At 38.0% G+C, this 27,600-nt stretch overlaps 1 protein-coding gene across 1 annotated transcript in view; it reads left to right on the forward strand.

Annotated features, from left to right (window-relative positions):
• The window catches only part of BARX2 (BARX homeobox 2), an 82,126-nt gene that overhangs the window by 42,668 nt on the left and 11,858 nt on the right, over positions 1-27,600 (forward strand). Inside the window, exon 2 of the mRNA XM_036742453.1 lies at positions 24,633-24,930. Coding sequence (XP_036598348.1) covers positions 24,633-24,930 — 298 coding nt within the window. The remainder of the gene's footprint in view (positions 1-24,632; positions 24,931-27,600) is intronic.

The following is a 27,600-nucleotide window of genomic DNA, read 5'->3' on the forward strand; positions in this document are numbered from 1 at the left end:
GTGACTAGATCAGAGTCATACAGCTAATAAGTGTCTGAAGCCAGACTTGAACTCAGGAAGAGCAGTTTTCCTGACTCCAGGCCTGGTGCACTACCCACTGGACCACCTAGTTGTCCAACTTATTGTATGGATGTTACATTGTAAACCTTGTGGTGTGTTCTACAGCTTTTGCACCCTCTCTGTGGACCCAGCAGCAAAAGCAACATTTTATCTTATTCTCTGCCCATCTTCCCCTGTAACTTTTCATTGAGATTTATTTGCACTTTACTGGGCATCATCTGAAGCCTCTTCATATGACGCTATTGCTCGCAGAAGACCCTCTGTCTCCCTGCTCCAGACATTTTCACTGTCTTTCTCCATGCCCAGATGTCTCCACCTCCTCACCTCGAGCTCTAGCTTTGTTGGGTTCCTTTGGGTCTTGGCTAAAATTCCACCTTCTGCAGGAAGCCTTTCCTGTTCTTCCTTAATCTTAGAGCCTTCCCTCTGAGATGATCTACTTCTGATTTATTCAGCATATGTCTTTTTGTGTGGATTTTGGCATGTTTTCCCCCATTAGTATGTGACTATCTTAAGGGCAAGGGACTATTTTTTAACCTTTCTTTGTATCTTTAGCACATCTTTAGCCTGACATGTAGTAGGTGCTTAATAAATGCTTATCGACAGAAATCGTCTTTGATCCAGTGACACTGGTCTTGCTGTTCCATGAACGACACTCCACGTCTGAGTCTGGGTATTTTCTCTATTTTTCACTGGCTGTCTCAGATGCCTAGAATGCTCTCGTTCCTCATCTCCACCTCCTGGCTTCCCTAGTTTCTTTCAAGTATAATTAAAATCTCACCTTCTACATTAAGCCTTTCCCAATCCCTCTTCAATTTAGTGTCTTCCCTCTTTTAATCATTTCCTATTTATCCCGTATGTAGCTTCTTTGTACTTTGTTGTTTGCTTGTAGTCTCTCCCATTTTTAAATTGTGTATTCCTTGGGGGCGGGGACTGGCTTTTTTTAAATTTTGAATTCTCAGTTCTTAGCAAAGTGCCTGGCACATAGCAGGTATTTAATAAGTGTTTGTTAACTTGACTTACAAAATTCTTCCAGGCATCGAGATTCTTCTCCCTAAAATTGTCTACGGGGTTCATTTTAGCAACCATGGCTAATCTGCTGAGATCATTAGTGATAACTTTTATATGAAATGCATTTTCCTTCCCATCTAACAGCCCTCCCCACTCTGAGATGGACCAGATGCTTGCAAACCATTTCCCAGATTAGAGAGCATTGGATCCTATAATCTTTTGGCTCCTTCAGATGGCTAAATTGTATCCAAGGAGTGAACTTATCCTATCCTTCATCACATGGGATATGCTTGGGAAGGACATTTATCAAGACTTAGCTGAAAAAATCCACCACCCCCTCTTCTTCCTACCCTTCTGTTTAAAAAAAAGCCACCCTGCAATTTAAAATAAGTTTTCTAAAGCCAAAGATGTCCCTGGATGTTTCTTAAGTGGGTTGGTGGCTTGGGTCCCAGTAATTTCTCTCCATCTTCCAAATGATGTGGCTACTTGGAACTCTCTCATGTTAGTTTCTGAGGGACTGGCATGGCCTGGGATTGTAGCTCCCCGCAGTCTCAGACAGACTTTCCCCTGACCCCCCACAAAGGTTGGCATGGCTTCAGAGAAGTAATTTTTTAAAATCCCTTTTAATTCTTGACCCTGGCACAAAAGCTTTGGCTAGATAGGTCACTTAGGATCTGGACACTTGAAATAGGCAGTTAGTGTGTTTGGTCGGCAGATAATGAGCTTTTACATTCCCATAGCCACTTTGGTTATGGCCTGACACTGGGGTGGCAAAAGGGCATTTGCCCTGTTTAAATCTTTGCACTCTAATGGTTTTATGCTCACTAGCTTCAGTTTACAGACTATTTGGGAACCATGTGCTTGGATTCTATAATATTTTACCAGTCTTAGCCAGCTGGATGAGATTTAATGATTATGGGAAAAAAAGATTAGGAAAGGGATGGCATAGGGAAAACAGAAGGTGGTCTTTGGATAAGTAGAAGGCCATTGGACAAGGAATCAAAAGACATGGGCTATGTAGTCTGAACTTTTTAGCTTGATAGGCTTAGGCAACTCACTTTTTTTAAAAGCCTCGGTTTCCTCAGTGTATTGCCTATCTTAAAGGGATCTTATGAGGATCAAATTAAATAATTTTTATTAAAATATTTTATAAACTGCAAATCTCTATGTAAATTAAAACATTATTATTTTTTCCTTTTGAGAGGTAAGACATAGAAGCAGTAGGAGCATTACAATTTGGGTGCAGAGATGTTTGACTAGGTAAAATACCATCTTACTGAAATTCTCAGATACTTCTCAAGGGAAATAGATAATTGATTTTAGCTAACTAATGAATATTTTTAATTATCAATGGTTATAATATATAGTGGCTTCCGAAACAGGACAATCAGAATTATAAAGTATTGGTCCACCAACATTGTTTGGAATTACTTGATGGAAGCCTTTTTTTCACCTCTGAGTTCTGGCTAGAGACTACCATTGACTAAAGCCCTATTTTGCTTATGGTCCTAGAAAAGTAACATAACTTGCCTTTCTGGCCTCAACAGCATCTGCTTATTCTGTGGATGCTAAAACCACTAACAGCCTGCTTCTACCCTGGTGGATATATGATTTCCACAAAGATTTTGGCTCAGTGAAATTTGGCTGCTCTCCGGACCTATTTTTGGATCCTTTCAAAATGTCCAAGGAAGGATTCCTATTTGGTATCTTTTCTTTTTACTTAATAAAGACATTACGACACCCCTGGCTTCTCCTGAGTTCCCTCTGACTTTTGTGAAGCACGAAATGAACACAGACAGAATAAGGGAACAGCACATTATCCTAGCTTGTGCACAAACTGTGTTCCCTAGGACAGATGGGGCTAATTTGCCAGCAGCTCTCATGATGTCTTCTGGGACTTGCATTGACAAAAAGAAAGGTGGATTTAACCATGTAGGGCTGGACTCTGCAGGTGCTACTATGGGTATAAGTAGGAGACTCAGGAGAATACCCAAGGACTAGAAGAGACCAAAACCCTAGATGGAAGGACATGAGGGCAGAACAGCAGCCACATGCTTCCTGGTTCTTTCCCTCTTCTCAGATTCCAGAAAGTCACTTTTGTTAGGAGGTTCTCCCAAGAGCAGAATCCAAATCAAACAGTGCAATTACTGGTCTTAGAGATGAATGACTCCTGGATATGATGGGAGGACGTTCCCAGACTATGAAGATGGAGTGAAATGGAATTGAACACCACTAAGAATGTGAGGCTCTACTTTCTTGTTCCAGGATGGGTCGTCCAGCTCTGGTGCTAGCCTAGAGTCAACCCAGCCTGAAATTTTGCTTGTAAGATGCATATAAAGTAGGATATATTGACCATTACTCTGAAGACTTTTCATAACATTGCCTTTTTCCCATGAAGTTGCAGAAATTTTCTTCTAAAGTCCATTCTTCTTGGGTTTTGAGTTTTACCTTTAGGCACATGATTTCCTGAGTTTTTGTTGCCATTCCTGCTGTCATCTTGGTAAAGGTGGAAATTCACTGCAGCAAATAACACTTTCCTTTTGGTGGCTGCAGGATTTATATTTCTGTGACACAATGGTCCTCTTTTCAGAATTCAGTGGAGAAAAGGTTTCCTCTTTGTCCCTCTCATCTCCTCTTGCACTTATTGGGGAGAAAGAAAAATCTAGTTTAAGAAAAACACAGCATGGAATGGATTCTCTAGGGATGATGGGGATACATGTTGCTAATCTCATAGTAATACTGTCTAGTCTTCCCGTGGAGGGTGGGGGAAATGACTAACTTGGGTGAAAAAGTACCTGAGACAAGAACATTTAGTTACAGGCTGGAGTGGCTTGCCGTTGTAGTTTGCCTCAGTCCTTTGGACCTTGTAGTAAAGTTAGCATTTTTCTGCATAGTGCTCTGTAGGTGGAATGCATATTCTTGTCATGTTGGTTATTTCTCAGCAAGTAGGAAGAATCTGTTTGCCCTTTGCAATATGAACTAATAGCTGGAGCACAATCTTCCTGTCTGACAAAGATTAATTATTCAAACCCTGCCCCCCATGTGGTCATTCTGGTTTTTGTTTGTTTTGTTTTTGGTCATGGAATCACACATCTAGAGCTGGAAGGAATATCAGATTCCATCTAGTCCAACCCCCTCACCTTATAGATGAGGAGAATGAAGCCTAAGTGACTCTCTTAAGGGCAGAGGAGGAATTTGAATCTAGATCCTCCAACTTCAATGTCAAATTCTCTTTTCATTGTACCACAGTGCTAACCTAGTTAGTTACACTTTGCTGTTTCTGACTTATGGGATTTGAGATAAGGAACTTTGAAGGAAGTAATGCTAGCAATGCCCATGCCTTTGGTTGAGATAAATATGATGTAGGATCAATATACTGGTGTCTAGAAAAGCTACAACTAAGGTAGGTTGGATTGGCCTTTTTCCTAGGGCACTACGTTTAGAGTGCACTGATAGCTCTTAGAAACAAAGCTTTCCCCTAGTTAGCAAGAATAATTAGTCAAAATTGAAGCTACCATTATACTTCTTTGTCCTACTTCCAGCCCTGATGAACTCTTCACTTTCTTGTTCCCTGGCCCTTCACACTGAATTTGTCTTTACACTTGAGGGCTGTTCCCTACCATTTGTGGTCCTTGCCCTTTCTACAAAAGTTGGTAGTTAACAGCTGTAGCCACTAATACAACCTGGATATAATGCAGAAAATGACAAATTTTTGTTCAGATTCATACATTCTATATAATAAGGAATAATTGCAAGGGAAGATTTCTGAAAGTGCCTTTCCATGGCCTTAGGGTAGATAGTAGAGTTTGTGAGATTTGGGGATAATTTAGCCTCTTATCATTCCAAATTGGCTAATCCTCTTTAAGACTTTGTAGGTTGTTTTGTTAGGGAATAAACCCAAGGTCAGAAATGTGGGAATCAGTGTTTTAATGTAGAAACTGGATCTCTTTACCCTTGATTTCAACTTACTTCCAAACATTTGTTTCCACATGAAGGTTTTTTTCCCCATGCAACAAGCCTTTTGATTGGCTTTTAGTGAGTCAGGTTAACAATTATGATAATGATAATAGCAATAGCTAGCATTTATATAGTGCTTTAAGGTTTACAAAGCATTATATGCATGTTATCACATTTAATCCTCACAAAAGCCTTGTGCAATAAGTGCTGTTATTTCCTCCATTTTATGGATGAGGCTGAGTGATAAAATGACCTGCTTGGGGTCACACCTAAGTAAGTGTCTGAATCTTTATCTGATTTCCTCTTCTAGCAATCTGTACATTGTCTCCGAATATTCTCTAGCTTCTTACCAGGCAGACAATATGCAGAAGGAAATGAAGTGTTTGAAGACAAATAATGAAGGGTATTTTGGAGACTCTTGTCTAGGGAATTGGTATGATGTGGCAGAAAGAACTACATCTGGAATTCTAGAACTCAGAAGAACTGGGTTCTAATCCAGTCTTCCTTGGGCTTTACCGCTGAGTAACTGTCTGCCCTTAGACAAGTCATTGACTCTTTCTGGGTCTCAGGTTCCTGATCTAAGACCTGCAGTAGCAGAGCTGGGATTTGAATCCAGATTCATACCCCAATAGAGAAGTAGTCAAAGGATATGAAAAAAGTTCTCAAAAGAATTACAAACTATTAATAACTACATGAAAGAATGCTACAATCATGAATAAGATAAATGAAAATCAAAGCAACCCTAAGATTTTACCTCATGCTCAGCTAATTGGCAAAGATGACAAAATATGGGAATTTTAGGGGGGTTGTGGAAAGGCAAGCATATTAATATACTATTAGTAGAGCTGTGATTTGATCCAGCTATTCTGAAAAACAATGTAGAAACTTATGAATAAAGTGACTAAAATGTTCATACTTTTGATCCAGAGATTTCACTGTGAGGATATACTCCAAGGAGTTTATTGACAAAAAGAAAGTCTCCAAATACACCAAAATATTTACAGCAGCACATTTTGTTTTAGCAAAGAATTGGAAGCAGCAAAGTAAATGCCATTGATTGGAAAATGGCTAAATGGATTGTGGTGGGTGAATATAGTAGAATATTACTGTGCTGCAACAAATAAATAAAGGGTAGAAATGAGAAGAGCCAAAAAAATACACACAATGACTACAACAGTGTAAATGGAAAGAACAACTACCACAGAACAATCAAAACTGAAGATTGTGAAATTTTAAAGAACAAATTTGGCCCCAAAGAAGAGATATGAGAAGATATCTCACCTAACTCCTTTGCAAAGGTTGGAGTTCATGGAGCATTGCATATAACCATCAGATTTTCTTTAATGTGTTATATGTTGCTGAATTTTATTCCTTTTCTCTTGGAAAAAAACATTTTTTATTATAAGGGATGTTTCTCTGGAAGGGGAGATGAGATATGCAGGGGCAAATCTAGGAGATATGAAAACAAAAAATATGAATAAAAAAATCTCATTTTTTAGAAGTTTTCATTAATGAGGAACTCTGCTAACTGCCCTTTCCTGAAATATTCTGCTTTCTTTGTCATCAATAAACTACCCTCTGGTTCTTCTTCTACTTCTTCAGTTATTTCCCTCCTGTTTCCTTCACTGATTCTTCTTTCATCATTTGCAAATCTAATTGTACCCCAATTCCTGGTACTTAATCCTTCATTTTCCTTCCTACATTCTCTCTCTTCCTTGGAGAGCCGATCTGTCCTTAGGACTTCAACTAACACTTCTAAGCCAATAACTCTCAAATCTTCATATTGAGATCTGAACTCTTTCCAAATCCTAGTCTAGTTTCCTAATGGACTGCTGGGTGTCATCACTTGGATGTGGGCTTGTTTCCTCAAACTCCATATACCTCTTTCTCTCAGCTCACCCTCTGAACTTTACTATTTCTGTGATCCCATTATATTTCTAGTCATTCAGGTTTAAAAGCTTGGAGTCATCTTCTCTCTCTTTCCCTCCCTTCCTCCCTCCTTATGTCCAATCGCTCACTGCATCTTAGCTATTATTCTATTATTATCTCCTATTTGTCCTTGTCCCACCCACTTTTCCAATGTCACTGCTCTAATTATTAAATCCAACATTATAGTAGTAGTTTCCTACCTCCTTAGATTCATTTTATACATTTCTGTCAAAGTAATCTTCTCTATAAATTGCCCCCACAATCAAAAACCTTAAAAGAGTTCCCCATTGTTTGCAGATGTGAGGTCAGCCCAGCATAGTGGAAAGAAAATCTGTATCACCTTGCAAATCACTTCATTTTTCTGGGTCTCAGTTTTCTCATCTTTAAAATGAAGTACAAGAAAACACTTAAGAGTCCCTTCCAGTTCTATGAATGTGATGAAACATCACACTTCTTAAATTGCCATTTAATTTGGCTCTTGCTTATACTTACATGCATCACCACCTCCTCCTCCTCCTTCTCTTCCTCCTCCTTTTTACTCTCCTCCATTTAAGTCTGGGAGACTCTTGCACTTTTGCTTCAAGGACAGCTTTTTTGTTGAGTTCTTGGTTTGTGTTTTCAGGTTGATATATACATGTAATAGGTGAACTTGATTTTTTGGGATACTATATTTACCATGCTAAATATGCTGGGTAAACAAAATTATTTGCACATTTTAAAAAATTTACAAAAACATGATATCCAAAATTTTATGGCACATCTAGGAAAACTTGTGGCACATTAATGTGCCACAGCTTGCCCTTTAAGAAGCATTGTTTTAGTCAAATTATTCGTCTCCTTGCCTCCTAAACTGTAAAATCATGCCGTCTGAATTCCCTCTGTTTGCTTTTGTTATTGCCTTTCTTCTTCAGTAGGGCACCATCAAATTCCGTCCTGCCCTCCATGTTTGATGCATCCTCTCCACTGGGAAGCTTTCTCTCATTTCATTAGCCCATTGTGGTCTTCATCTTGTCACCATTAAGCTTCTACAGCGTTTACCCTATGAAGCACTTATTTGATATTCATATGATACCTTGTTATGTGAGTAAGTAGTATCTAGGTGAAAAACCGAGATTATAAACCACTTGAGGGTAGGAACCCTAGATATTTTTATGTCTCCTATGTGTTCAGTAAATGTTGGCAGCAGGAATGAGCCAAAGGATTTCTCCTACCCAAAACTTGAGAAGACTGCATACCTGAGTGCCTTAATTACAATATTGCCTATGGATTTCAGAGCTTTCCTCTGAAATTTGGCAAGTATGAAGTCTGGAGTAGACTAGGTGAGAGCGGAGAGCCATGCTGCTCAGTGCAGTGAGCCATGTGCTGGAGCCGCCCTGTGGGAAGTGTACATGGGGAAATATCAGTGCTTATGGGACAGGGAATTCCTCTTGTTGATGATGACTCAATGATTGTAGTTGTGTTATATGGATAAGGTAAAAAACTAAGAGGTATGTACAAAAGTGTGTGTGTGTGTGTGTGTGTGTGTGTGTGTGTGTGTGTGTGTGAGAGAGAGAGAGAGAGAGAGAGAGAGAGAGAGAGAGAGAGAGAGAAATAGAGGGAGAGAAATAGAAGGAGAGAGAGAGAGGGAGAGAGAGAGAGAGAGAGAGGGAGAGAGAGGATGGTGATGATGTTGGTCAGAGTGTCATAAATTTAGAGTTGGAATGGCCCTTAGTGGCCAGTTTAATCCAGTTCCCTCATTTTATAGATGAGAAAACTGCTGTTCACAGTAACTTGAAAAAAGACTTGGAATTCACATCTAGATTTTCTAACTTTAAACTTAACATTCCTTCCAAATATACATGTTAATAAACTTTTAGACAGGCTAGTAAAATTCCAACTGTCTGCCACTAAAATTCTTCTATCAGTGCTTCACTGTGGAATGGAGGTGACTCTGGGTTCTCAGAGGCTGTGCAGGTAAATATAAGCTCTGGCAGGTCTGAGAAAGCTGTAAAGACTTGGAGTATAGGCAGGGCCACCTGTTAGGTCTGTGGGGACCTGGGAACCTAAGCAAATATATTTTGGGGGGCCTCAGTGTGTGTGTGTGTGTGTGTGTGTGTGTGTGTGTGTGGTGTGTACAGAGAGACAATTTTATTAAAAGTATAATATTAAATTCATAAACTCATGTGAGGTATACTGATTTATCAATGAAATCTTAGAATAATTAGCTACAGCACCCAACTTTTCATAAAAAAGTATTGTGATTTAGTACCTAAGAAGTACTGTGAGGCAGCTAGATGGCTCAGTGGATAGAATGCTAGAGCTGTTGTCAGGAAGACATGAGTTCAAATGTGGCCTCAGACACTTACTAGCTGTGTGACTCTGGGCAAGTCACTTAACCTCTGTTTGCCTTAATCTACTAGAAAAGGAAATGGCAAACCATTCCAGTACCTTTGCCAAGAAAACACCATGGGCAGTACTGGTGTGCTTCATAAGGTCATGAAGAGTTGGACACAATTGAATAACTGAACAACAAATTATGATTTAAATCACTGTGCGGAGCCAAGATAACTGTCTAAAGTTGAGTTGCTATTGCAGTCCATACAATTACTCTTGTTACAATTCTGTGCCACATGTGCAACCATTGATGGCTAAAGAGTTCATCTTTCTACCTGTCCTCCCAGCTGTTCGCAGCACTACTCTCGAGATATTTCAGGAAAATGGTTTATACTGTGCTGGCTCACTTCACTCTTACATTGCAATCCTGCAATCCCTCAAAACACCACAAATATCCATATCTTCATTTTCAGAAAGTATTTTCAGTGTCATTCAATAGCTGATATCCAGAAGTTAGAATACAGTGAACAGCCCACTGTCACTCCCCAATAATATGCATTCCAAGAAGAACAGAAAATACTATCCTTTTTGCAACAGCATATGTCAAAGAATAAAACACAATGAATAGAAACCTTTATCTATTTTGGCATGTTTTGAGTGAAAAAAAAAACCAAAGAGCCCTTAATAGAAGACTCTGGTAGTGATATTGGTTTTCATGAAATAGATAATTTTTAAGAAAGTTTTTGTTGCACTTTAAAGTTTAAATTATTATTTAAAAAATTTTTGATGCATTGGCTGTATAAATAAACTAGATAAAGGAATGGTGATACTGTCTTTACATTTTATAGGTCCCTATTTCTGAAACCATAGATATAATAATTATCTTTCTGAAGTTTAAATAATAATCATTTTAAATATACATAATACATGGAAATTACAATTTAAGAAAATGTAATATACATTTAATATACATAATTATTAAATATACATAATATACATAATACATCAAATATACAAAATATATAATATATATTATATATAAATATACATAGTATTAAGTTAAATACACACAATACATCAAAAATACAATTTAAGAAAATGAAACCAAGTACAACTTATGTTTTAATTGATAAAAATTTATAATAATATTTTCATGTTAAAAATTGCACTATTCCTTGCTTTTTTCCATTATTATTTACAACAGTTTAAACACACACGTAAATACAAAAGTACAAAATTAAAAGATTCTGGCTTATCCACAAATTATGTATCCTCTAATGTAATATTATGTAACAGAAGACATTGTGTCCTACATAGCGTTTCTATGCAGGAATTCTTTCCTGGTACTTCTCAGGAAATGTATGTTTTTCCAAATCTCCCCAAAAAATCAGTTGCAAAATCAAGGGAAAGTATTATAATTCTCCTTTGAGAATTAAATATTAACAATCAACATAGACATGTTACTGATTTGAAGAAACCCACTGACATCAAGTCAAAAGCAAGAACAGGAAATGTTGACACACAGTCGGAGGTTAAGGTTGACATTTCCAGGAACCAGGACAGGAATATGTATGACAGAAGAGGCCGCAATTTAATCAGTCAGCCTTGCTTGTAACTGTTGCCATATTTTAGGAGTGTGTTCATGGCTGTGTCTGAGGCTAACAGAGAGACATTCTTGCAAATCAAATGAGTATTAATAAATTTATATGCATAGTATACTTTATATAAGTCCTATGGGGGTGTTCTAAGAAGTAACAAATTTTGGAAGAAAGTAAGTGCTTAAATTGTCAGTTTCAGCTAGCGATACTGTGTAGAGCAGTTGACCTTGCTAGGAGATATGAAATATTATATTATTTGAGTACTACCCAATAATGTTTACTAATGTTTTTTCAGTATTTGAATATTTGCTATAGACTATGGTTCTTTGTGAATACAACTAAAATTAATATTTCTTATTTATTAAACAATTTTGTTACATATTTAAATAATGATAGGATAGAAACACTATTGGAAGCATTTTAAGACAGACTAAGGAAATCAAACAGCTCATTGCCAAAAATTTTTTAAATCATTGTCATACTGTGTTGGCTCATAAAAATAATAAACCACGCATTTATTATCTTTTGTTTTTTATAGAAAACCTCTGAAACTTTTAATATAACTATCACAGAAAAGTGATTTACTGCTTATTACTATGGTCACTTAATATTTAAAAATATAAATAAAATGAAAAATGCAGAATAAATTATGAATCTGGCAATTCCTGTTGATTTCTCTTTCCCACATTCCCAAGAGTCATATATCTTGGGAATTTGGAAACACTAGTCCCATAGAATGTGATGAGCTCCTTTGATGGCAACCACCAATCTACCCCTTCTTTAGACAGGAGAGTTTTAAAATTTAAGCATGTTATAGTTACAGTCATACAATTAATGACTGAGATATATTTTACAAACAAATTTAAAGAAATAGTGGCTTTTTTTGTGAATTTTTTGAGAATTTAGGTAAATCACCTATAATTTTTAAGCAGCCAATGAGGGACATATTAGAAATTGTTAAAAACAAATATAGGACAGCAAAGGCAGTTAACCTCTCAGAACATTGAAGGTATGCTACTAATACCAGTTTTTAAAATTTAATACTCTAAAACTTCAATGTCATCCCATATCCTTTCTCCGTGTCTTTGCATAAGCTCCACTGCCATGCCTGGAATTCTCTCCCTCTTTACCAACACCTGTTGACCTAGCCAGCTACGTGACACAGTGGACAGAACAGTGGACCTAGAGTCAGGAAGACCTGAGATTAAATCCAGCCTCAGATACTTACTAGCTGTGTGACCTTGGGCAAGTCACTTGAACTCTGTCTCAGTTTCCTTAACTGTAAAATGAGGATAATAATAACACCTACATTGCAGGATTGTTGTGAGGATTAAATAAGATAATATTTGTAAAAGCAGTTACTTAGCATAGTGCTTGGGCAGGTAGGTGGTGTAGTGGATAGAGTGCTGTGTCTGCAGTCAGGAAGACTTATCTTCCTGAGTTTAAATCTGACCTCAGACACTTATTAGCTGTGTGACCCTGCTCAAGTCACTTAACCTTGTTTGCTTCAGTTTCCTCATTTGTAAAATGAACTCGAAAAGGAAATGACAAACCACTCCAGGATCTTTGCCAAGAAAACTCCAAATGGGTCATAGAGTATGACATGAATAAAAAAGGACTGAATAAATAACTATTTAATTTTGCAGTCAACCACTCCAGTATCTTTGCCAAGAAAACCCCGAATGGGGTCACAAAGAGTTGTATACAACTAACAAAAACAAGCATAGTGCCTGGCATGTATTAGGTGTCATATAAATACTCATTTCCTTCTCCTTTTCCCTTTGAACTCTTAGTACCCTTCAAGTTTCAGCTTGAGTGCCACCTTCTCCAAAAGAACTTTCCTGATTCCCCCAGTTATTATCCTTACTCCAATTCAATGCATATTTATTTTGCATATAACCTCTGTTTACCCATCTGTGAGAACATTGCATCCTTCTAGTAAAATCTAAGTTCTTTGAGAAGAATTGTCTCACTTTTGTATTATTATCTCCAGCACCTAGCACCAATACCTGACATGTCTTAATACACGCTTATTGGTTAGTCACAAACACTACAAAGATAAAGATACAACCCCTGCCTTCATGGAGCTTACCAGTTATGACATGTACACAAATAACTACAATGCACGGTAGGCTATAAAGAGTGCAAAGTCAAGATGCAAAGAACTCAAGAAATATTTAGCTGAGAGAGAACTTACCACTAGGAGAATCAAGGAACGCGATGGCCTTGGAGCCAGACAGATGGGAATTTCAATCTGACATATGCAGGTTGCAAGGCCCTGGGCAAATCAACACCTCTCAGTAGGCTAGGTAGCTCTCAGAGTCTATATTTGTTGAGAAGAAGCCAGTCCAAGGGGGAATTTCCTCACTTTGGAGCTAGTGCCCTATGCCAGTGAACTCAAGGGTTCAGTCCCCATTATAAAAGTGAATACTCTGATTAATATAAAATGTTCACTCACTCGTGTATCTTTAAATTAGGTAGCTAAAGCAATTCACAGCTTGGCTAATTACATAAATCAAAGTAACTGAGTAACTAATTAAGAAGACAAATATTATTTACAAGCTTATTTGTCAAGATGTACACAAGTTTTTTTTAAATAAAGAAGCATTTTTAATCATACTGTTCTCACCAAAAAAATTAATATTTTAGTGAGGGCAAAAAGGGTTTTGTTTCATTAATGAAGTATTTTTAAATTACCTAGTTCACCTTTATCTTTTTTATATTTTGTGTATTTTTCATAATATATAAATGCAGAAGAACACATTTACAATTTGAAAATAATTTTTTTTTACTTATAAGAGTTCACTGTGAAAATGTTTTAGGGAAGATTTGCTTAGGGCACTGAGAGTTTAAGTGACTTTCTTATGGTCACACAGCTAGCATGTAGTGGAGTGGCCTGCTGTAAACCAAGCTGTTTCTCAGTAGCTCCTTAAATTGAGCTAAAATAGGATTCCTTGAAGATTATACCAAATACTTCTAGTCCCACATGTCCTCCTCCCAAGCAACAGAAAATGAAAAAATATGCTTCCAAATTGAAATTTACTATTTCTGAGGTTTTAAAGTTAGTGATTGAGATCTAGGTCTAGATTGAGATCTAGTCTAGGTAGTGCAGTGAAGAGAGCCCTGGACTTGGAGTTAGGGAGATCTAAATTCTAATGCTGCCTCAGACACTTACTGTCTATGTGACCCTGGGCAAAACATTTAATTCTTTTCATCCTGAAGTCTTTTATAGGTAAGTTTCCTCACCTGTAAAGTGGGGATCATAATAACACCTACTTCCCTAGCCAAAGGATACTCTCAGGGCTCTAGGTGTGGACCCAAGGGTTCAAGAGCACTGAAAAGGTCTCCTCTCACCACTCTGATCACTTTTTAATTTTTTTGTGCCCCTGAGGCAGGATCCTACTTCCACTAGTATAAAGGAGTATAGGCCCAGTGAAGGATATATCTGTCATCTAAAGATCAGCTTAGCTAAGAGTGAAAAGACCCCATCTGGCTACTAGGTTGACCCCCAGGTGAGGCATTTTTTTCATCCATAGCAATTAGTCAAGACCATCTATAAAATGTAGAGGGGTTATATTCTACATCAGTGAATGTAGCATCTGCCTGCCATAGGTTGGTGAGACTGGTAAAGTTCCCAAATCTATTTGCAAAGTTGGCTTAACTCATCTTGCACTATATATCTTGGCTTGACTTGTGGGTGTTCAAATATTTTAATTATTGTGCGGGTTGACTATGATTGGACAGAGCTTGTCTCCCTGTTTGAGTAAATGTTGTGATACTTTGAGTAAGTGATATAGGCAGTTAGGTAGTATGGCTGATAGCTTGATTGCTGGACCCGCTGGACCTGGAGTCAGGAAAACCTGAATTCGAATCTGGCCTCAGGCAATCAATTGATCAAGATTTATTAAACACCTACTATGTGCCAAGCACTGCACTAAGCACTGAGGACATAAAAAGAAGTAAAAGACAGTCCTTGCCTCAAGGAACATACAGTCTAATTAGCTGTGTCATCCTGGGCAATTCATTTAACTTGTCCCAGCCTCAGTTTCCCCATCTGTGAAATGGGAAAATAAATACACTTGTATCACAGGAATGTTGCAAGGATCAAGTGAAATAATATTTGTAATAGAGATTTGGAAACCTTAAAGCTCTATATAAATGCTGGCCACCATTGTCATATGAGAGGATGGCGTCATGTTGCCTTGCTGCCTTCATTGGGTGGATGTCCCGATCCTTTTTGAGACTTTTTTGATTTTTCCAAACCCTAATGGAGCTGCTTTGCCACACCTCTTTGCCCTTCATTTGTTAAGGCCTGCATGTGCATGTAAACTTTTTTATTTGATGGGATAGCTATTCCAGGGCCTATATCATGGCAATTTCAGGATTTCCAATTCCATGTGGATACTGGGGGAAATTTATTCCGTATGTTTCTGATTCATTTACACTTAACTCATCAAAATGTTCTCTTCACTTTATGAGACAGTCTATAGCCAAGACATCTTGTCGGCCTTCGAGTTGGCCTCTTAAAACATTTTCTATTTTACTTAGACACATGAAGCCAAAGTTCATAAAGATTGAGTTTACTCCAACCACTGGTTACAGCGAGGTTATGTGGCCAAGTATGAGCTAGTTCCTCTCTGTCCTTCTCCATTCTCCCAACCCCTTTCTTTCTCTCACACAATTACTTGAACCTCCATGAGAAATCTTATCTGTCTTATTTCCTACTTCCAGAACTCACTTCTAATATAAGATAGCCAGTTAGTTTTAACCACTATATCCATTTTCCTCACCCAATTTATGCACATAGGCTCTGACTCTGGATCATGTTCAACCAATTCTTTTGCCCCTCCCCAAAACTTATGGTGGTTGGGGCCCTAATCGTGGATTCTTAAGATGTGGTTTTGGATTTTTTTTTCATGGCCCTCTGCAAATATCAAATGATTATTTGTAGAATCATGACCGTCCTTCATAAAGGGGATGGGGGAAGGTTGTGGCATCATTGACACTCTTTTGCTTGGGATAACCACCATCTTTTCCTGTTTTGGAGAAGATTCTTATTTGACATGGAAACTGGCAGACCCTGGGGCTGTTGAAATTTTGCTTCACATGAGAAAGTGGAGGTGATTGGGAGAGAGATACACACAGAGTTCGCTAGTTAATGGGCCTCTTTGTGGGAAAATGTTTCCAGGTAGTTTTGTTCTATGCCTCCAGCACCAGGCAACCAAGCTGGAGTTGTGATTTGTAAACTTGTGAGCCTGTATCTATAGGAACAGTTGTGTGTGTGTGTGTGTGTGTGTGTGTGTGTGTGTGTGTATGTGAATATGCTTGCTAGTTCCCACATGTGCATGGATCAGCAGAACTGTTTCTATTTATCCATACCTCTTTGTATATTTCAGTACGGATTTTTTTCCAATGTATCTCTTTATCTGTCTGCACCCATGTCTTTGTGTGTGTTTGTGTCTTACATGTGTTGTTTGGAAGCTTTTTGCAAGATATACAGGCCAGGAATTCCTAACACATAAATCCATCAAGCTAGAAGCCTACAGATGATTATCCATTCAAACCTTTGGCACTTGCCTTTCTAAATCGGAAATGGGAGTACATTTTAGGGGTGGTTTGTTAGAGGAGGGGTGGGAAAGAGGATCTCAAGAGGCTTGTCAGAGCATATCTACCCTTTGGGAACCCTGTTTCTCTGTCAATTGTGCTGGGATAGTCATTGCTGGGGGGAAAAAGCACCACGCCTTTCCCATTTAGGAAGGAAGGACTTACTATAAAGATGAGCAGGTGACAAAAAAGTTCAAGCTCTGACCTCAATATGTATGCATATAAATTTTATTTGTAGTTTCGAAAAATAATAAAGCTGGACTTCTGATGCCAGGATGGTGGAATGAGGAAGGAACCCTCTGAAGCCCTCCCGAATTCTCCTCCAAACAACTAGAAAACCATCTCAGAATTGGTCTAGGAATAGAGAAGCAGCTTACTAGCCCTTCAGGAAAGGTCTGTCTCACTGAGGTGGGAGGGGAGTGAGGTCAAGAGCAGCAGAAGCAGCAGCTCCAGCCTCACAACAGGGAGCCTACAGCAAGGCCTGGGACAAACCACCAGTGAGGCCCTGCCCTTCTGCAAACCAGCAGCATCTTAGGCAAGTAAGCAGTCTGTGCAGTGCAGCAAGGCCCTACCCCAGTGACCCCAGCTCCAGCACAAGTGACCAGAGAAGCTTTGACCCCATTGCTGACCAGTGGTGAAGCTCCCCGCCAGGGCTGGCCAATAGCAAAACCCCACCCCTGGGGCCTACCCTTTCCATAGCAACCCAGCAGCAGAGCCCCCCCTTCCTCAGACCAGCAACAAGATCTCTCCTCCAAGGTCAGCTACCATAAAGAATATGTTATCATAGCAACCCAGCAGCAAGACCCCACCCTTGGAGCAAGCCAGCAGCCAAATCCCATACCCTGGGGAGGCCAACGAGGAGGCCTCACACCCCAATACAAGCCAGAAGGGAAGTCTACTCTCCAGAAAAAGCAAGTAGCTAAGCCCTGAAACCCAGTGAAAGCCAGAATTAAGACCCAGAGCCCCAGCACAAAAAGTCGGGGACAGTGCAGGACCAGAACCCAATTGTCACATAAAAGCACTAAGTCATATACATACACACACGCACACTCAGAAAAAAATGAACAAAAACCAAAAAAGAGTTTGACTATAGAAATTTACTATGGTGATAGGGAGGATAAAGGCATAAACTTAGAAGAGGACAATAGTGTAAAAATGGCTACATGTGAAGCCTCAAAAAAAAAGACAATTTGTTCTCAGGCCCAAAAAGAATTCCTGGAAAAGCTTAAAAAGGATTTTAAAAAGCAAATTAGAGAGATAGAAGAAAAATTGGGAAAAGAAATAAGAGTAATGCAAGAGAATCATGAAAAAAGAGTCAATAGCATGGGAAAAGATATACAAAAATATACTGTGGAAAATAACTCCCTAAAAAATAGAATTGGACAAATGGAAAAGGAAGTACAAAAGCTCACTGAAGAAAATAGTTCCTCAAACATTAGAATTAAACAAGTGGAAACTAATGACTATATAAGATATTAAGATAAAATAAAACAAAATCAAAAAAGTAAAAAAAGGAAGAAAATGTGAAATTTCTCATTGGAAAAACAACTGACCTAGAAAATAGATCCAGGAGAGATAATATAAAAATTATTGCATTACCTGAGAGCCATGATGAAAAAAAAAGCCTGGATAACATCTTTCAAGAAATTATCAAAGAAAACTGCCTTGATATACTAGAACTAGGGGGCAAAATAGAAATCAAAAGAATCCACTGATCACCAGCTGAAAGAGATCCCAAAATGAAAACTTCCATAAACTTCATAGCCAAATTTCAGAGCTCATAGATCAAGGAGAAAGTATTGCATACAGCCAAAAAGAAACAATTCAAATGTTATGGAGCTATATTCAGGATTACACAGGATTTGGCAGTTTCCACATTAAAGAACTAGAGGGCTTGGAATATGATATACCAGAAGGCAAAGGATTTAGGATTACAATCAAGAATCACCTACCCAGCAAAATTGAATATAATCTTTCAGGGGGAAAAATGGATATTTAATGAAATAGAGGACTTTCAAACACTTCTAATTAAAAGACCAGAGGTGAATGAAAAATTTGATCTCCAAATACAAGACTCAAGGGAAACATAAGAAGATAAATCAAAGTAATAGTATCAAAAATGAAAGGAGTGAACTCACAACCAATGAAGAGGAAATTAAGGCAATTGTTAGGAGCCATTTTGCCCAACTATATGCCAATAAATTTGACAATCTAAATGAGATGGACAAATAGCTACAAAAATATAAATTACCCAGATCAACAGAAGAAATAAAATACTTAAATAACCCAATCTTAGAGAAAAAAAATTGAACAAACCATCAATGAACTTCATAAGAAAAAATCCCTAGAACCAGATGAATTCACAAAGGGAATTCTACCAAACATTTAAAGAACAGTCGATCCCAATATGATATAAACTATTTGGAAAAAATAGGTGAAGGAGTCCTACAAAACTCCTTTTATGACACAAATACGGTGCTGATATCCAAACCATGAAGAGCCATAACAAAACTGTAGACTAATTTCTCTAATGCATATTGATGCAAAATTTTAAAATAAAAGCTATTGAAGAGATTACAGCAATATATCACAAGTATCATACACTATGACCAGGTGGGATTTATGCAGGGCTAGTTCAATATTAGGAAAGCTATCAGCATAATTGACCATATCAATAACAAAACCAACAGAAATTATGATTATTTCAATATGGACCATAAGCAAATTAGGAGAACAAGGAATAGTTTACCTGTCAGATTTATGCATAAGGGAAGAATTTAGGACCAAAATGTAAAATAGATAATTTTGATTATATAAAATTAAAAAGATTTTACACAAAATCAAACAAAAATTATAAGGAAAGCAGAAAACTGGGGGAAATTTTTGCAACAAGTATCTATGATAAAGGCCTCATTTCTCAAATATATAGAGAACTCAGTGAAATTTATAAAAATATAAGTCATTCACCAATTGATAGATGGTCAAAGGATATGAACAGGTGGTTTTCAGACAAAGAAATCAAAGCTATCTATAGTCATATGAAAAAATGCTCCAAATCACTATTGATCAGAGAAATGCTAATTAAAACAACTCAGAGGTATTACTTCACACTTATCAGAGTGGCTAATATGACAAAAAAAAGGAAAATAATGGATGTTGGAGGGGATGTGGGAAAACTGGGACACTAGTGCACTATTGGTGGAGTTGTGAACTGATCCAATCATTCTGGACAGCAATTTGGAACTATGCCCAAAGGACTATCAAACTGTGCATACCCTTTGATCCAGCAATAACACTGTGAGGTCTGTACCCCCAAAGACATCCAAAAAAGGGAAAAGGACCTATTTGTACAAAAATATTTACAGTCACTTTTTTTGTGGTGGCTAAGAATTAGAAATCAAAGGGATGCCCATCATTTGGGGAATGGCTAATCAAGCTGTGGTTTATGATTGGAATGGAATATTATCGTGCTGTAAGAAATGACAAACAGGATGATTTGAGAAAAGCCCGAAAAGACTTACATGAATTGAGGTATAGTGAAATGAACAAAACCAGAAGAATGGAGTACACAGTAACAGCAATATTGTTTGATGAATTGTGAATGACTTAGCTATTCTCAGCAATACAATGATCTAAGACAATCCCAAAGTACTAATGATGAAGCATGCTATCCTCTCCCAGAGAAATAATTGATATTGATGGAATAAAAACTGAAATATGTTATTTTTCACTTTCTTTCATTTTTTTCTTTTATTCAAGTCTTCTTGTACAAAATGACTAATATGAAAATGTTTTACATAATTACACATGGATAACTTATATCTGATTGCTTACCATCTCAGGGAGGGGAGAGGGAAGGGATAGAGGGATAGAATTTGGAACCAAAAACTTTAAATAAAAATGCTTTAAAATTTTTTTAAAAAAATATTAAAGCCTGAAAATATTCTGATTGCCTATGAAATTTGTATCTGATGACTTGGTAAGATGGAAAGAACAATCCAACCTAATCCAGCAAGCTTTCATTAAACGCCTATTTTGTACAAGGCACTATGTTAGCTTCTGGGCCTACAAAGAAAGAATGGAGAACAGCCCTTGTGTTCAAGGAACTTACATTCTACTGTACTTCTACTGTATGATGCTTGAACATACTGCTTATGACTGTGGGAAAGACAGAGGCACATACTTCTTAGCTCTAAAATGGCAACGCTAATGTCCAATGGAATGGCTATAACATCTTAGAATTTGTGATAGAGAAGAGGAAAGCTAACCATAGTCTGACATGTACCCTAGATTTTGGGAAATCAGATTTCAGTAGGTTTAGAGAAAGAATAAGAAGCATCCTGTGGAATAAGATGCTGTAGGGCTAATAGCACAAGAGGGCAGAGAAGCTCTCAAGAACGACATTCTGAAGACATAAAAAGTAACATTTCTTTCTGGTAAAGAGGAAAAGGTGGGGTAGTCAGAAGAGATTGATGTAGATACATTTTTTTAACCAACTTAGATTTTAAAGATGTGCAAAAAATGGAACCAAAGTCAATTGACAAGAGATCAGTACTGAAGTGTGACCACAGGTCAAAGCAGATAAGTCCTGAATAAAGGATAAAGGAGAGAAGGTGGATCTAATTATACATAATTTTACTTCATTTCCTTTGTCAAGGACAATGATGTTTTAATTGTAAAGAACAGAACAAGACTGGCTAACAAGGAGTTAATATTAATTATCTCAGTTATCAACTTGGGTAGGAGGTCAAATAGCTGCCCTTCATTAGTTGAATACATCAGGTCAAAATGCACTGTTTATTACAGAATTTTGGAAAAATTGAAGGGTGAGATTGCTGAGTCATTGTTAGTGACTTTGGAAAGATAGTGGATAATAGGAGTGGTATAACAAGATTAAAGAAGAGTGAATTTTGTCCTGACTTAAAAAAAGGAGGAGAATGGAAAAACTATATTAGCAAACTATATAAGCCAGTGATTTTGACCTTAATTCTTGGCACAATTCTAGAATGTTATTAAAGGGATGGTTATTGAGCATCTGGAAAAGGAGGCAGTGATTCCAGAGCCTGGATGGCTTCATTAAGAACAGGTCATGTTAGACTAGCTTCATTTTCTTTTTTAAAGAAAGCTACTAGATGGTAAATTAGAGGAATGCTGTAGATAAAGTTTACGCAGATTTTAACAAAACCTTTGACAGTTTTTCATGGATTCTAGTAGATACAATGATGAGATATGATGATAGTGCAATTAGGTGCAGTTTTCAAAATTGGTTGAATGGACAGACCCAGAGAGTAGTCATTCATGGCTCAAAGCTGACTTGGAAACAGGTTTTCAATGGAGGCACCTAGGTGGTGCAATGGATAGACTGCCATACTTGCAGTCAGGAAGACTCATCTTCATGAAATCAAATCTGGCCTCAGATACTAGCTGTGTGACCTTGGGCAAGTCGCTCGACTTAACCCTGTTTGCCTCAGTTTCCATATCTGTAAGATGAGATAGAGAAGGAAATGGCAAATCACTCCAGTATCTTTGTGAAGAAAACCCTAAATGGGGTCACAGAGAGTGGACTTTAACAGAGTGCCTGATGGATCTATGTTTGAACCTCTAATTTTTGTCCAGTGACTTAAAGCCTTGTGTGACATTCTTACTCAATTTTCAGATAGTACAAAGGTAGGAGAAGTAACTAAAATGTTGAATAACAGAATCAGGATCCCAAAAGATCTCAACAAGCTAGAACATTTGAACAAATCTAATAATGAGATGAAACTGGATAGGACAAATTTAAGGTTAGGGGTGTAGGGAGGCACTTCTTAACAATTAGAGCCTTAGGAAAATAGTGGATTTCCCTGTTCCTGGAGCAAAGGCTGGACAACCACTTGCTGGGGATGTTGTAGAAAAAAATTTCTGTTCAAGTAGTGGTCAGACTAGAATGGTTGCTGAGATTCCTTCTAATTCTGAGGTTCTGTGATTCTGTGACACCACTTATTAGAAAATCCATTCATCCTAGTTTATTCATTTCCTTGTTTATTCTTCTTTTGGCAAGTAAAAACATATGTTCATTTAAACTGAAGTACCTAAAGTCTATGATCATGGTTACTGTCATTCAGTAAAAGATAATATTAAAATTTCAAATTTACATGAGAATGGTAAAAGGTCATAGGGTCCAAGTCAGTCAATATTTTCACAGTGACAATCCTTGGGCCCAGAATCGTATTTAAACTAACTAATGCATGTCCTTTATAATATAAGTAGGACCCTAATGAAGGAACTTGCAAATATGTGTGTATATATATGTATATATTATATACATACACACATGTATATATGTATATATATGTGTTTGTGTCTCTATTTATGTGTTTGTGTGTGTGTGTGTGTGTGTGTGTAGGCTAGGCAGTGACTTGCTCAGGGTCCCAGAGCTAGTAAGTGTCAAGTTTCTGAGGCCAGATTTGAACTCAGGTCCTCCTGGCTCCAGGGCCACTGCTCTATCCACTCTGCCACCTAGCTGCCCCACTAACAGTTTTTTTCATGTTGCTAGGCTTTGGGCCAAGTTTGGATATTAGTCTCAGAATACATATTTCTATACAGTTCTAGCCCAAGGCCGAAGAGAAATACAATTAAATAGGGCAAAAAATGAAATAGGATAAGAAGCCGCAGAGCCCAAAGTACATTTCTTTTTCCTCCCTATTCTAAATTGCCAAATCAGCCTCCGAGAATAGTCTTTGCATTTTCATTATTTCCAAAATCCATGGATTTTTGTTCCTCTAAACTTATTTTGTCTAGTTCTATAAAATAATACTTTGGTATGGCATTAAATCTATTGAAAACTTTAGGTAATATTTTTACTTTTGTTATACTAACAAGGCCTTACCATGAGCAATTACTCTCCCTCTAGTTATCTAAATCTTTATTTTTTATTAGTTAATTTATTTATTTTTAGTTTTCAACATTCACTTCCACAAGTTTTAAATTTTGTCCCACTCCCTCCCCAAGACAGCCTGCAATCTGATATAGGCTCTACATATAGATTCCTATTAAACACATGTCCTCATTGGAGAATTATAAAGAATGGGAGAAACCATGAGAAAGAAAAAACAAAACAAAATAAAACACGCACACAAAGAAAATAGTTTGCTTCATTCTGCATTCAGACTCCATAGTTCTTTCTCTGGATGTGGATGGCATTTTCTATCAAGAGTCCTTTGGAAGTGTTTTAGGTCCTTCCATTGCTGAGAAGGGCTAAGTCTATCAAAATCGGTCATTGTACACCATGGCTGTTATTGTGTACAATGTTCTCCTGATTCTGCTCGTTTCACTCAGCATCAGTTCATGTAAGTCTTCCCAAGTCTTTTGAAGTCTGCCTGTTCATCATTTCTTATAGTACAATAGTATTCCATTATATTCATATACTACAACTTGTTCAGCCATTCCCCAATTGATGGGCATCCCCTCAATTTCCAGTTCTTGGCCACCACAAAGAGAGATGCTATAAATATTTTTGCACATTAATCTTTATTTAAAGTGTGTTTTGTAGCTGCGTTCATATAATTTCTGTGTGTCTTGGTATGTGAACCACCAGGATTTTATACATTCTATGGTCATTTTGAATGGCATTTCTCTTTTCGTATGTTAGCAACAAAACTCAGCAGGAACATACAGGTGAATGGTTTTTGTAGATTTGTTTTATATGCTGCTAATTACTGAAGTTATTGTTTGAATTGGCTTTCTTTTACTTGAATCTTTGGAGTTCTCTTAAGTAAGCCTTCTGTCATCTGCAAAAAAGGATCATTTTCTTTCTTTGCCTATGTTTACTCCTTCAGTCTCTTTATCTTATCTAAGTGAAGATTTCTAGAACCACATCAAATGATGGACATCCTTTTGACCCTGTTTCTAATTGGAAAAGCCTCTAGTGTTTCTTCACAGCAGATAAAAGGAAAGGTCAATTTAGTCTTAGGTTGTTTGATGTTTTTAATGTAAATGTGTGTTGTGTTTTGTTAAAATCTTTTTCTGCATCTAGTTTTTCTAAATTTGAACAAATCTTATTTTCCTAGCATAAATCCAGCCTACTCACAGTCTATCAATTTTCTAGTTATCAGGAAAATTGCTCTTCTTGTCCTCATGATCCTTTTGGTGACCCTGCCTTTGCCTTTTCATTTTGTCTCCTAGGCTCCCCTTCACTTCGGGCATACCCTCTACTCTCTGTGATCACCCGACAGCCTCCCGTTATCTCCCATCTGGTCCCTGCCACCCCTCGCATTGCCCAGGCTTTGTCATGTCGCCCAACTACAGAGGCTGCCTCTGATGCTCCAGCCAGTGAGGCCCCAGCCAGCAGTGAGTCTGAGACTGAACAGCCAACTCCCAGGTTGAAAAAACCGCGTCGGAGCCGGACCATCTTCACAGAGCTGCAACTTATGGGATTAGAGAAAAAGTTTCAGAAACAGAAATACCTATCCACACCAGACAGGTAATCTCATGGGAGAGGGAGAAGACAGTCCTACAGATTTAAGACGGGAGGAATGAGTGGAGGAAGAGTTTCCCAGAACTCTTTGTGTGGGTAATTGTTAATTAATTAATAATATTATTAGTTTTAAATCAATTAACATTCTATTTGGAGGAGAGAATCCTTTTCTAGAAAAAAAAAACTTGTGGTTTCTGACTCCTTCAGCTAGCTACTGGGTTAGCTAAATGTCCTTTGCTAAATGGTGAAAACTGGAGGAGATGATCACCAAGATTTCTTCCAGATGTAAAGTTCTATGAGTCTCTGGGTCAGTGGTAGGCTTATATTCCATAGCCCACTGCTTGGTGACAAGATGCCAGTCAAGGTGATCACAGAACCAAGGGGACTGTTACTAAGTTCTGTACTTGCCACACCCTTGACACAGTTCCAATGTGTGTGGCTGCCTCAGTACAGCAATCACTTATCCAGGCACTCTGTTAGACTAATGCCTTTGATAGTATCTTCCTCTCTGCCCCTACTTTGGGGGTCATTCAGGGAACAGAGTGAACCTGAAGGTTAGGAATAGTAAGAAGATGGCAGCTGTCTTAGTGAGATGGACAAAGCTACTGGTTGGAGTCTGAGCTGGTCCTGAGATTGGTGGCCAGGGTGTTTTGTGCCATCCTGTGGGAGGAAATCTTGGCTTGAATAAATCACATCCACCATCTGTACTTAAGTTTCCTGACTGATAAATGAAGTTTAATCACCTGGAGAACAAGAGGAAGATATGAAGAGGGTTTCTGAGAAAATATGTCAATCTTTCGGGGAACTCTCAAAATTCTTGTTTCTTTTCTTTCCATACTAGGTTTCATGTCAGTTTCACCACTGAATTAACAGGGTCTAGAGCAGGGGTTCTTAACCTGGGGGGTCTGTGACCTTGTTTTATTTACTATTTTGATAATTATTTCAGTAGAATTGTTTTCCTTTGTAATCTTGTGTAATTGATTTTATATACTTAAAAACATCATTCTAGGGTGAGGAGTCCATAGACTTCATCCAACTGCCAAGGGGTGAAGAACTCCTGCTCTAGAGGGATCATAGGAGTTTTAGGATTGGGAGGAATCTTATAATTATGTAGCTGAACCCCTTCATTTCATATGTGAGAAAACTTAGGCCAGGAGAAGGTAAACAACTGGCCACAGCTCTGAAAGTGGCAAGAAGCAGGACTAAGATTTGATCCAAGGTTTTCTGAATCCAAATTCAGTGCACTTTTCATTCTATCATAGAGAAAGGCAGTAAAATGCAAATGTGTCTATTAAGCAGTCTGGTAGCTGCTTGAATGAAATGTTTAGCAGGAGAGGAGATTGTAATAATTGACTAAAAGGAAGTTGGGGATTAATTGTAGGTCTTCATTATCTGTCCCTGTGACCCCAATCCTTGATATGGCATTAAGAGCCAACTACTTTGTAGGTAAGTGAAATGGTCAATATTATTTAATTGTATGATGTGTCTAAAAGACTTTGAGATGAATAGGTAAAACCAACTACTAATTTCAGGCCAATTAAAAAGAAGTCAGAGAAGCTTTTCCATAGCTCCTAAAAACCCTTCCTGGGGCCTCAGATACTTGCCCAGGCATCTCTCAGGTGCTCCAGAGACCTGCACAGGATTGGCTCTTTTGCCTGGGGAGGTGGACACCATCTGGCAGGCACCTGAAGTTGCTGCCTTAATCTGCCATTATGGATGTCTTCACCTCTGTACGTGACTGAGGCTATGAGCAATCACTCCTCCCAGAGCTCTCTCCCTCTTCCTCTCTGTTTGTTTCCCTGGTTTCCCAGGCAATCTCATTTAGGTAAATGCGCAGGGAAGAGAGAAGTTGTAACGGTGGCAGGTAGGGAGAAAGAGAAGAGATTACAGAGAAGCATGTTTCTTTAGACAGGAATGAATCAAAGATGCATATTTCCCAAGTGAGCTAATGCAGTTTGGTAACCAGTAGCAGGCTTGTGAATTGAAGATTCCATTGACTAATGTACCTGATGACCTCAAATGGACTGAGTCACAAGGAGAACTGAAGGAGGCTGTGGAAGGGACCCAACTTCAGGGTTAATAGGGAGATTAGAAGTCCAGAGGGATTGCATATTAGGTCCCAGAATCTTTGGTGAATTGATGTTAAGGACAAAATTCTCCCACGTAGGAGGAAAGGGCTGAGTTGTTTGTCATTAGGAATTTGTTAGACTTCAATCTTTTGATAACTTTCAGTAAAACTTTCTGCCTTTTAGCAACCCTGCCATAGGAATGCATGAATTGGAATGGAGACTTAAGAAAGACTGGCTCTGAATTCAAAATACCTATTTTAATTTTAGAGATTTCAGTTGTGGCTAGGACTCAGAAGAGCAGGGTTGGTCAGCCAAAGGGACAGGATGATAAAAGAGATGTTTGGTTTCTCCAGCTAAGAGGCTATAGAGAAATACAGGATCATAGAATCACTGAATTATGGAGTGTCAGAGTTTGAGCTACAAGGGACTTCCCTTAGAGCCTTAGTGATCCAGCCAGGACAAAGGTGAGTCTCAGAGGTTGTGAAGTGACTTGCCAGAGCTTCCACAAATATTAAATAGCAGAGGAAGGAACCAACAACAAGATGAACTGAGTTAGTGTTAGAGGAGAATACAAGACTAAAAGTCTGAAAGAGAAATGTAGGACAGC

This window comes from Trichosurus vulpecula, chromosome 2 (genome assembly GCF_011100635.1).
Source record: "Trichosurus vulpecula isolate mTriVul1 chromosome 2, mTriVul1.pri, whole genome shotgun sequence".
Taxonomy (NCBI): domain Eukaryota; kingdom Metazoa; phylum Chordata; class Mammalia; order Diprotodontia; family Phalangeridae; genus Trichosurus; species Trichosurus vulpecula.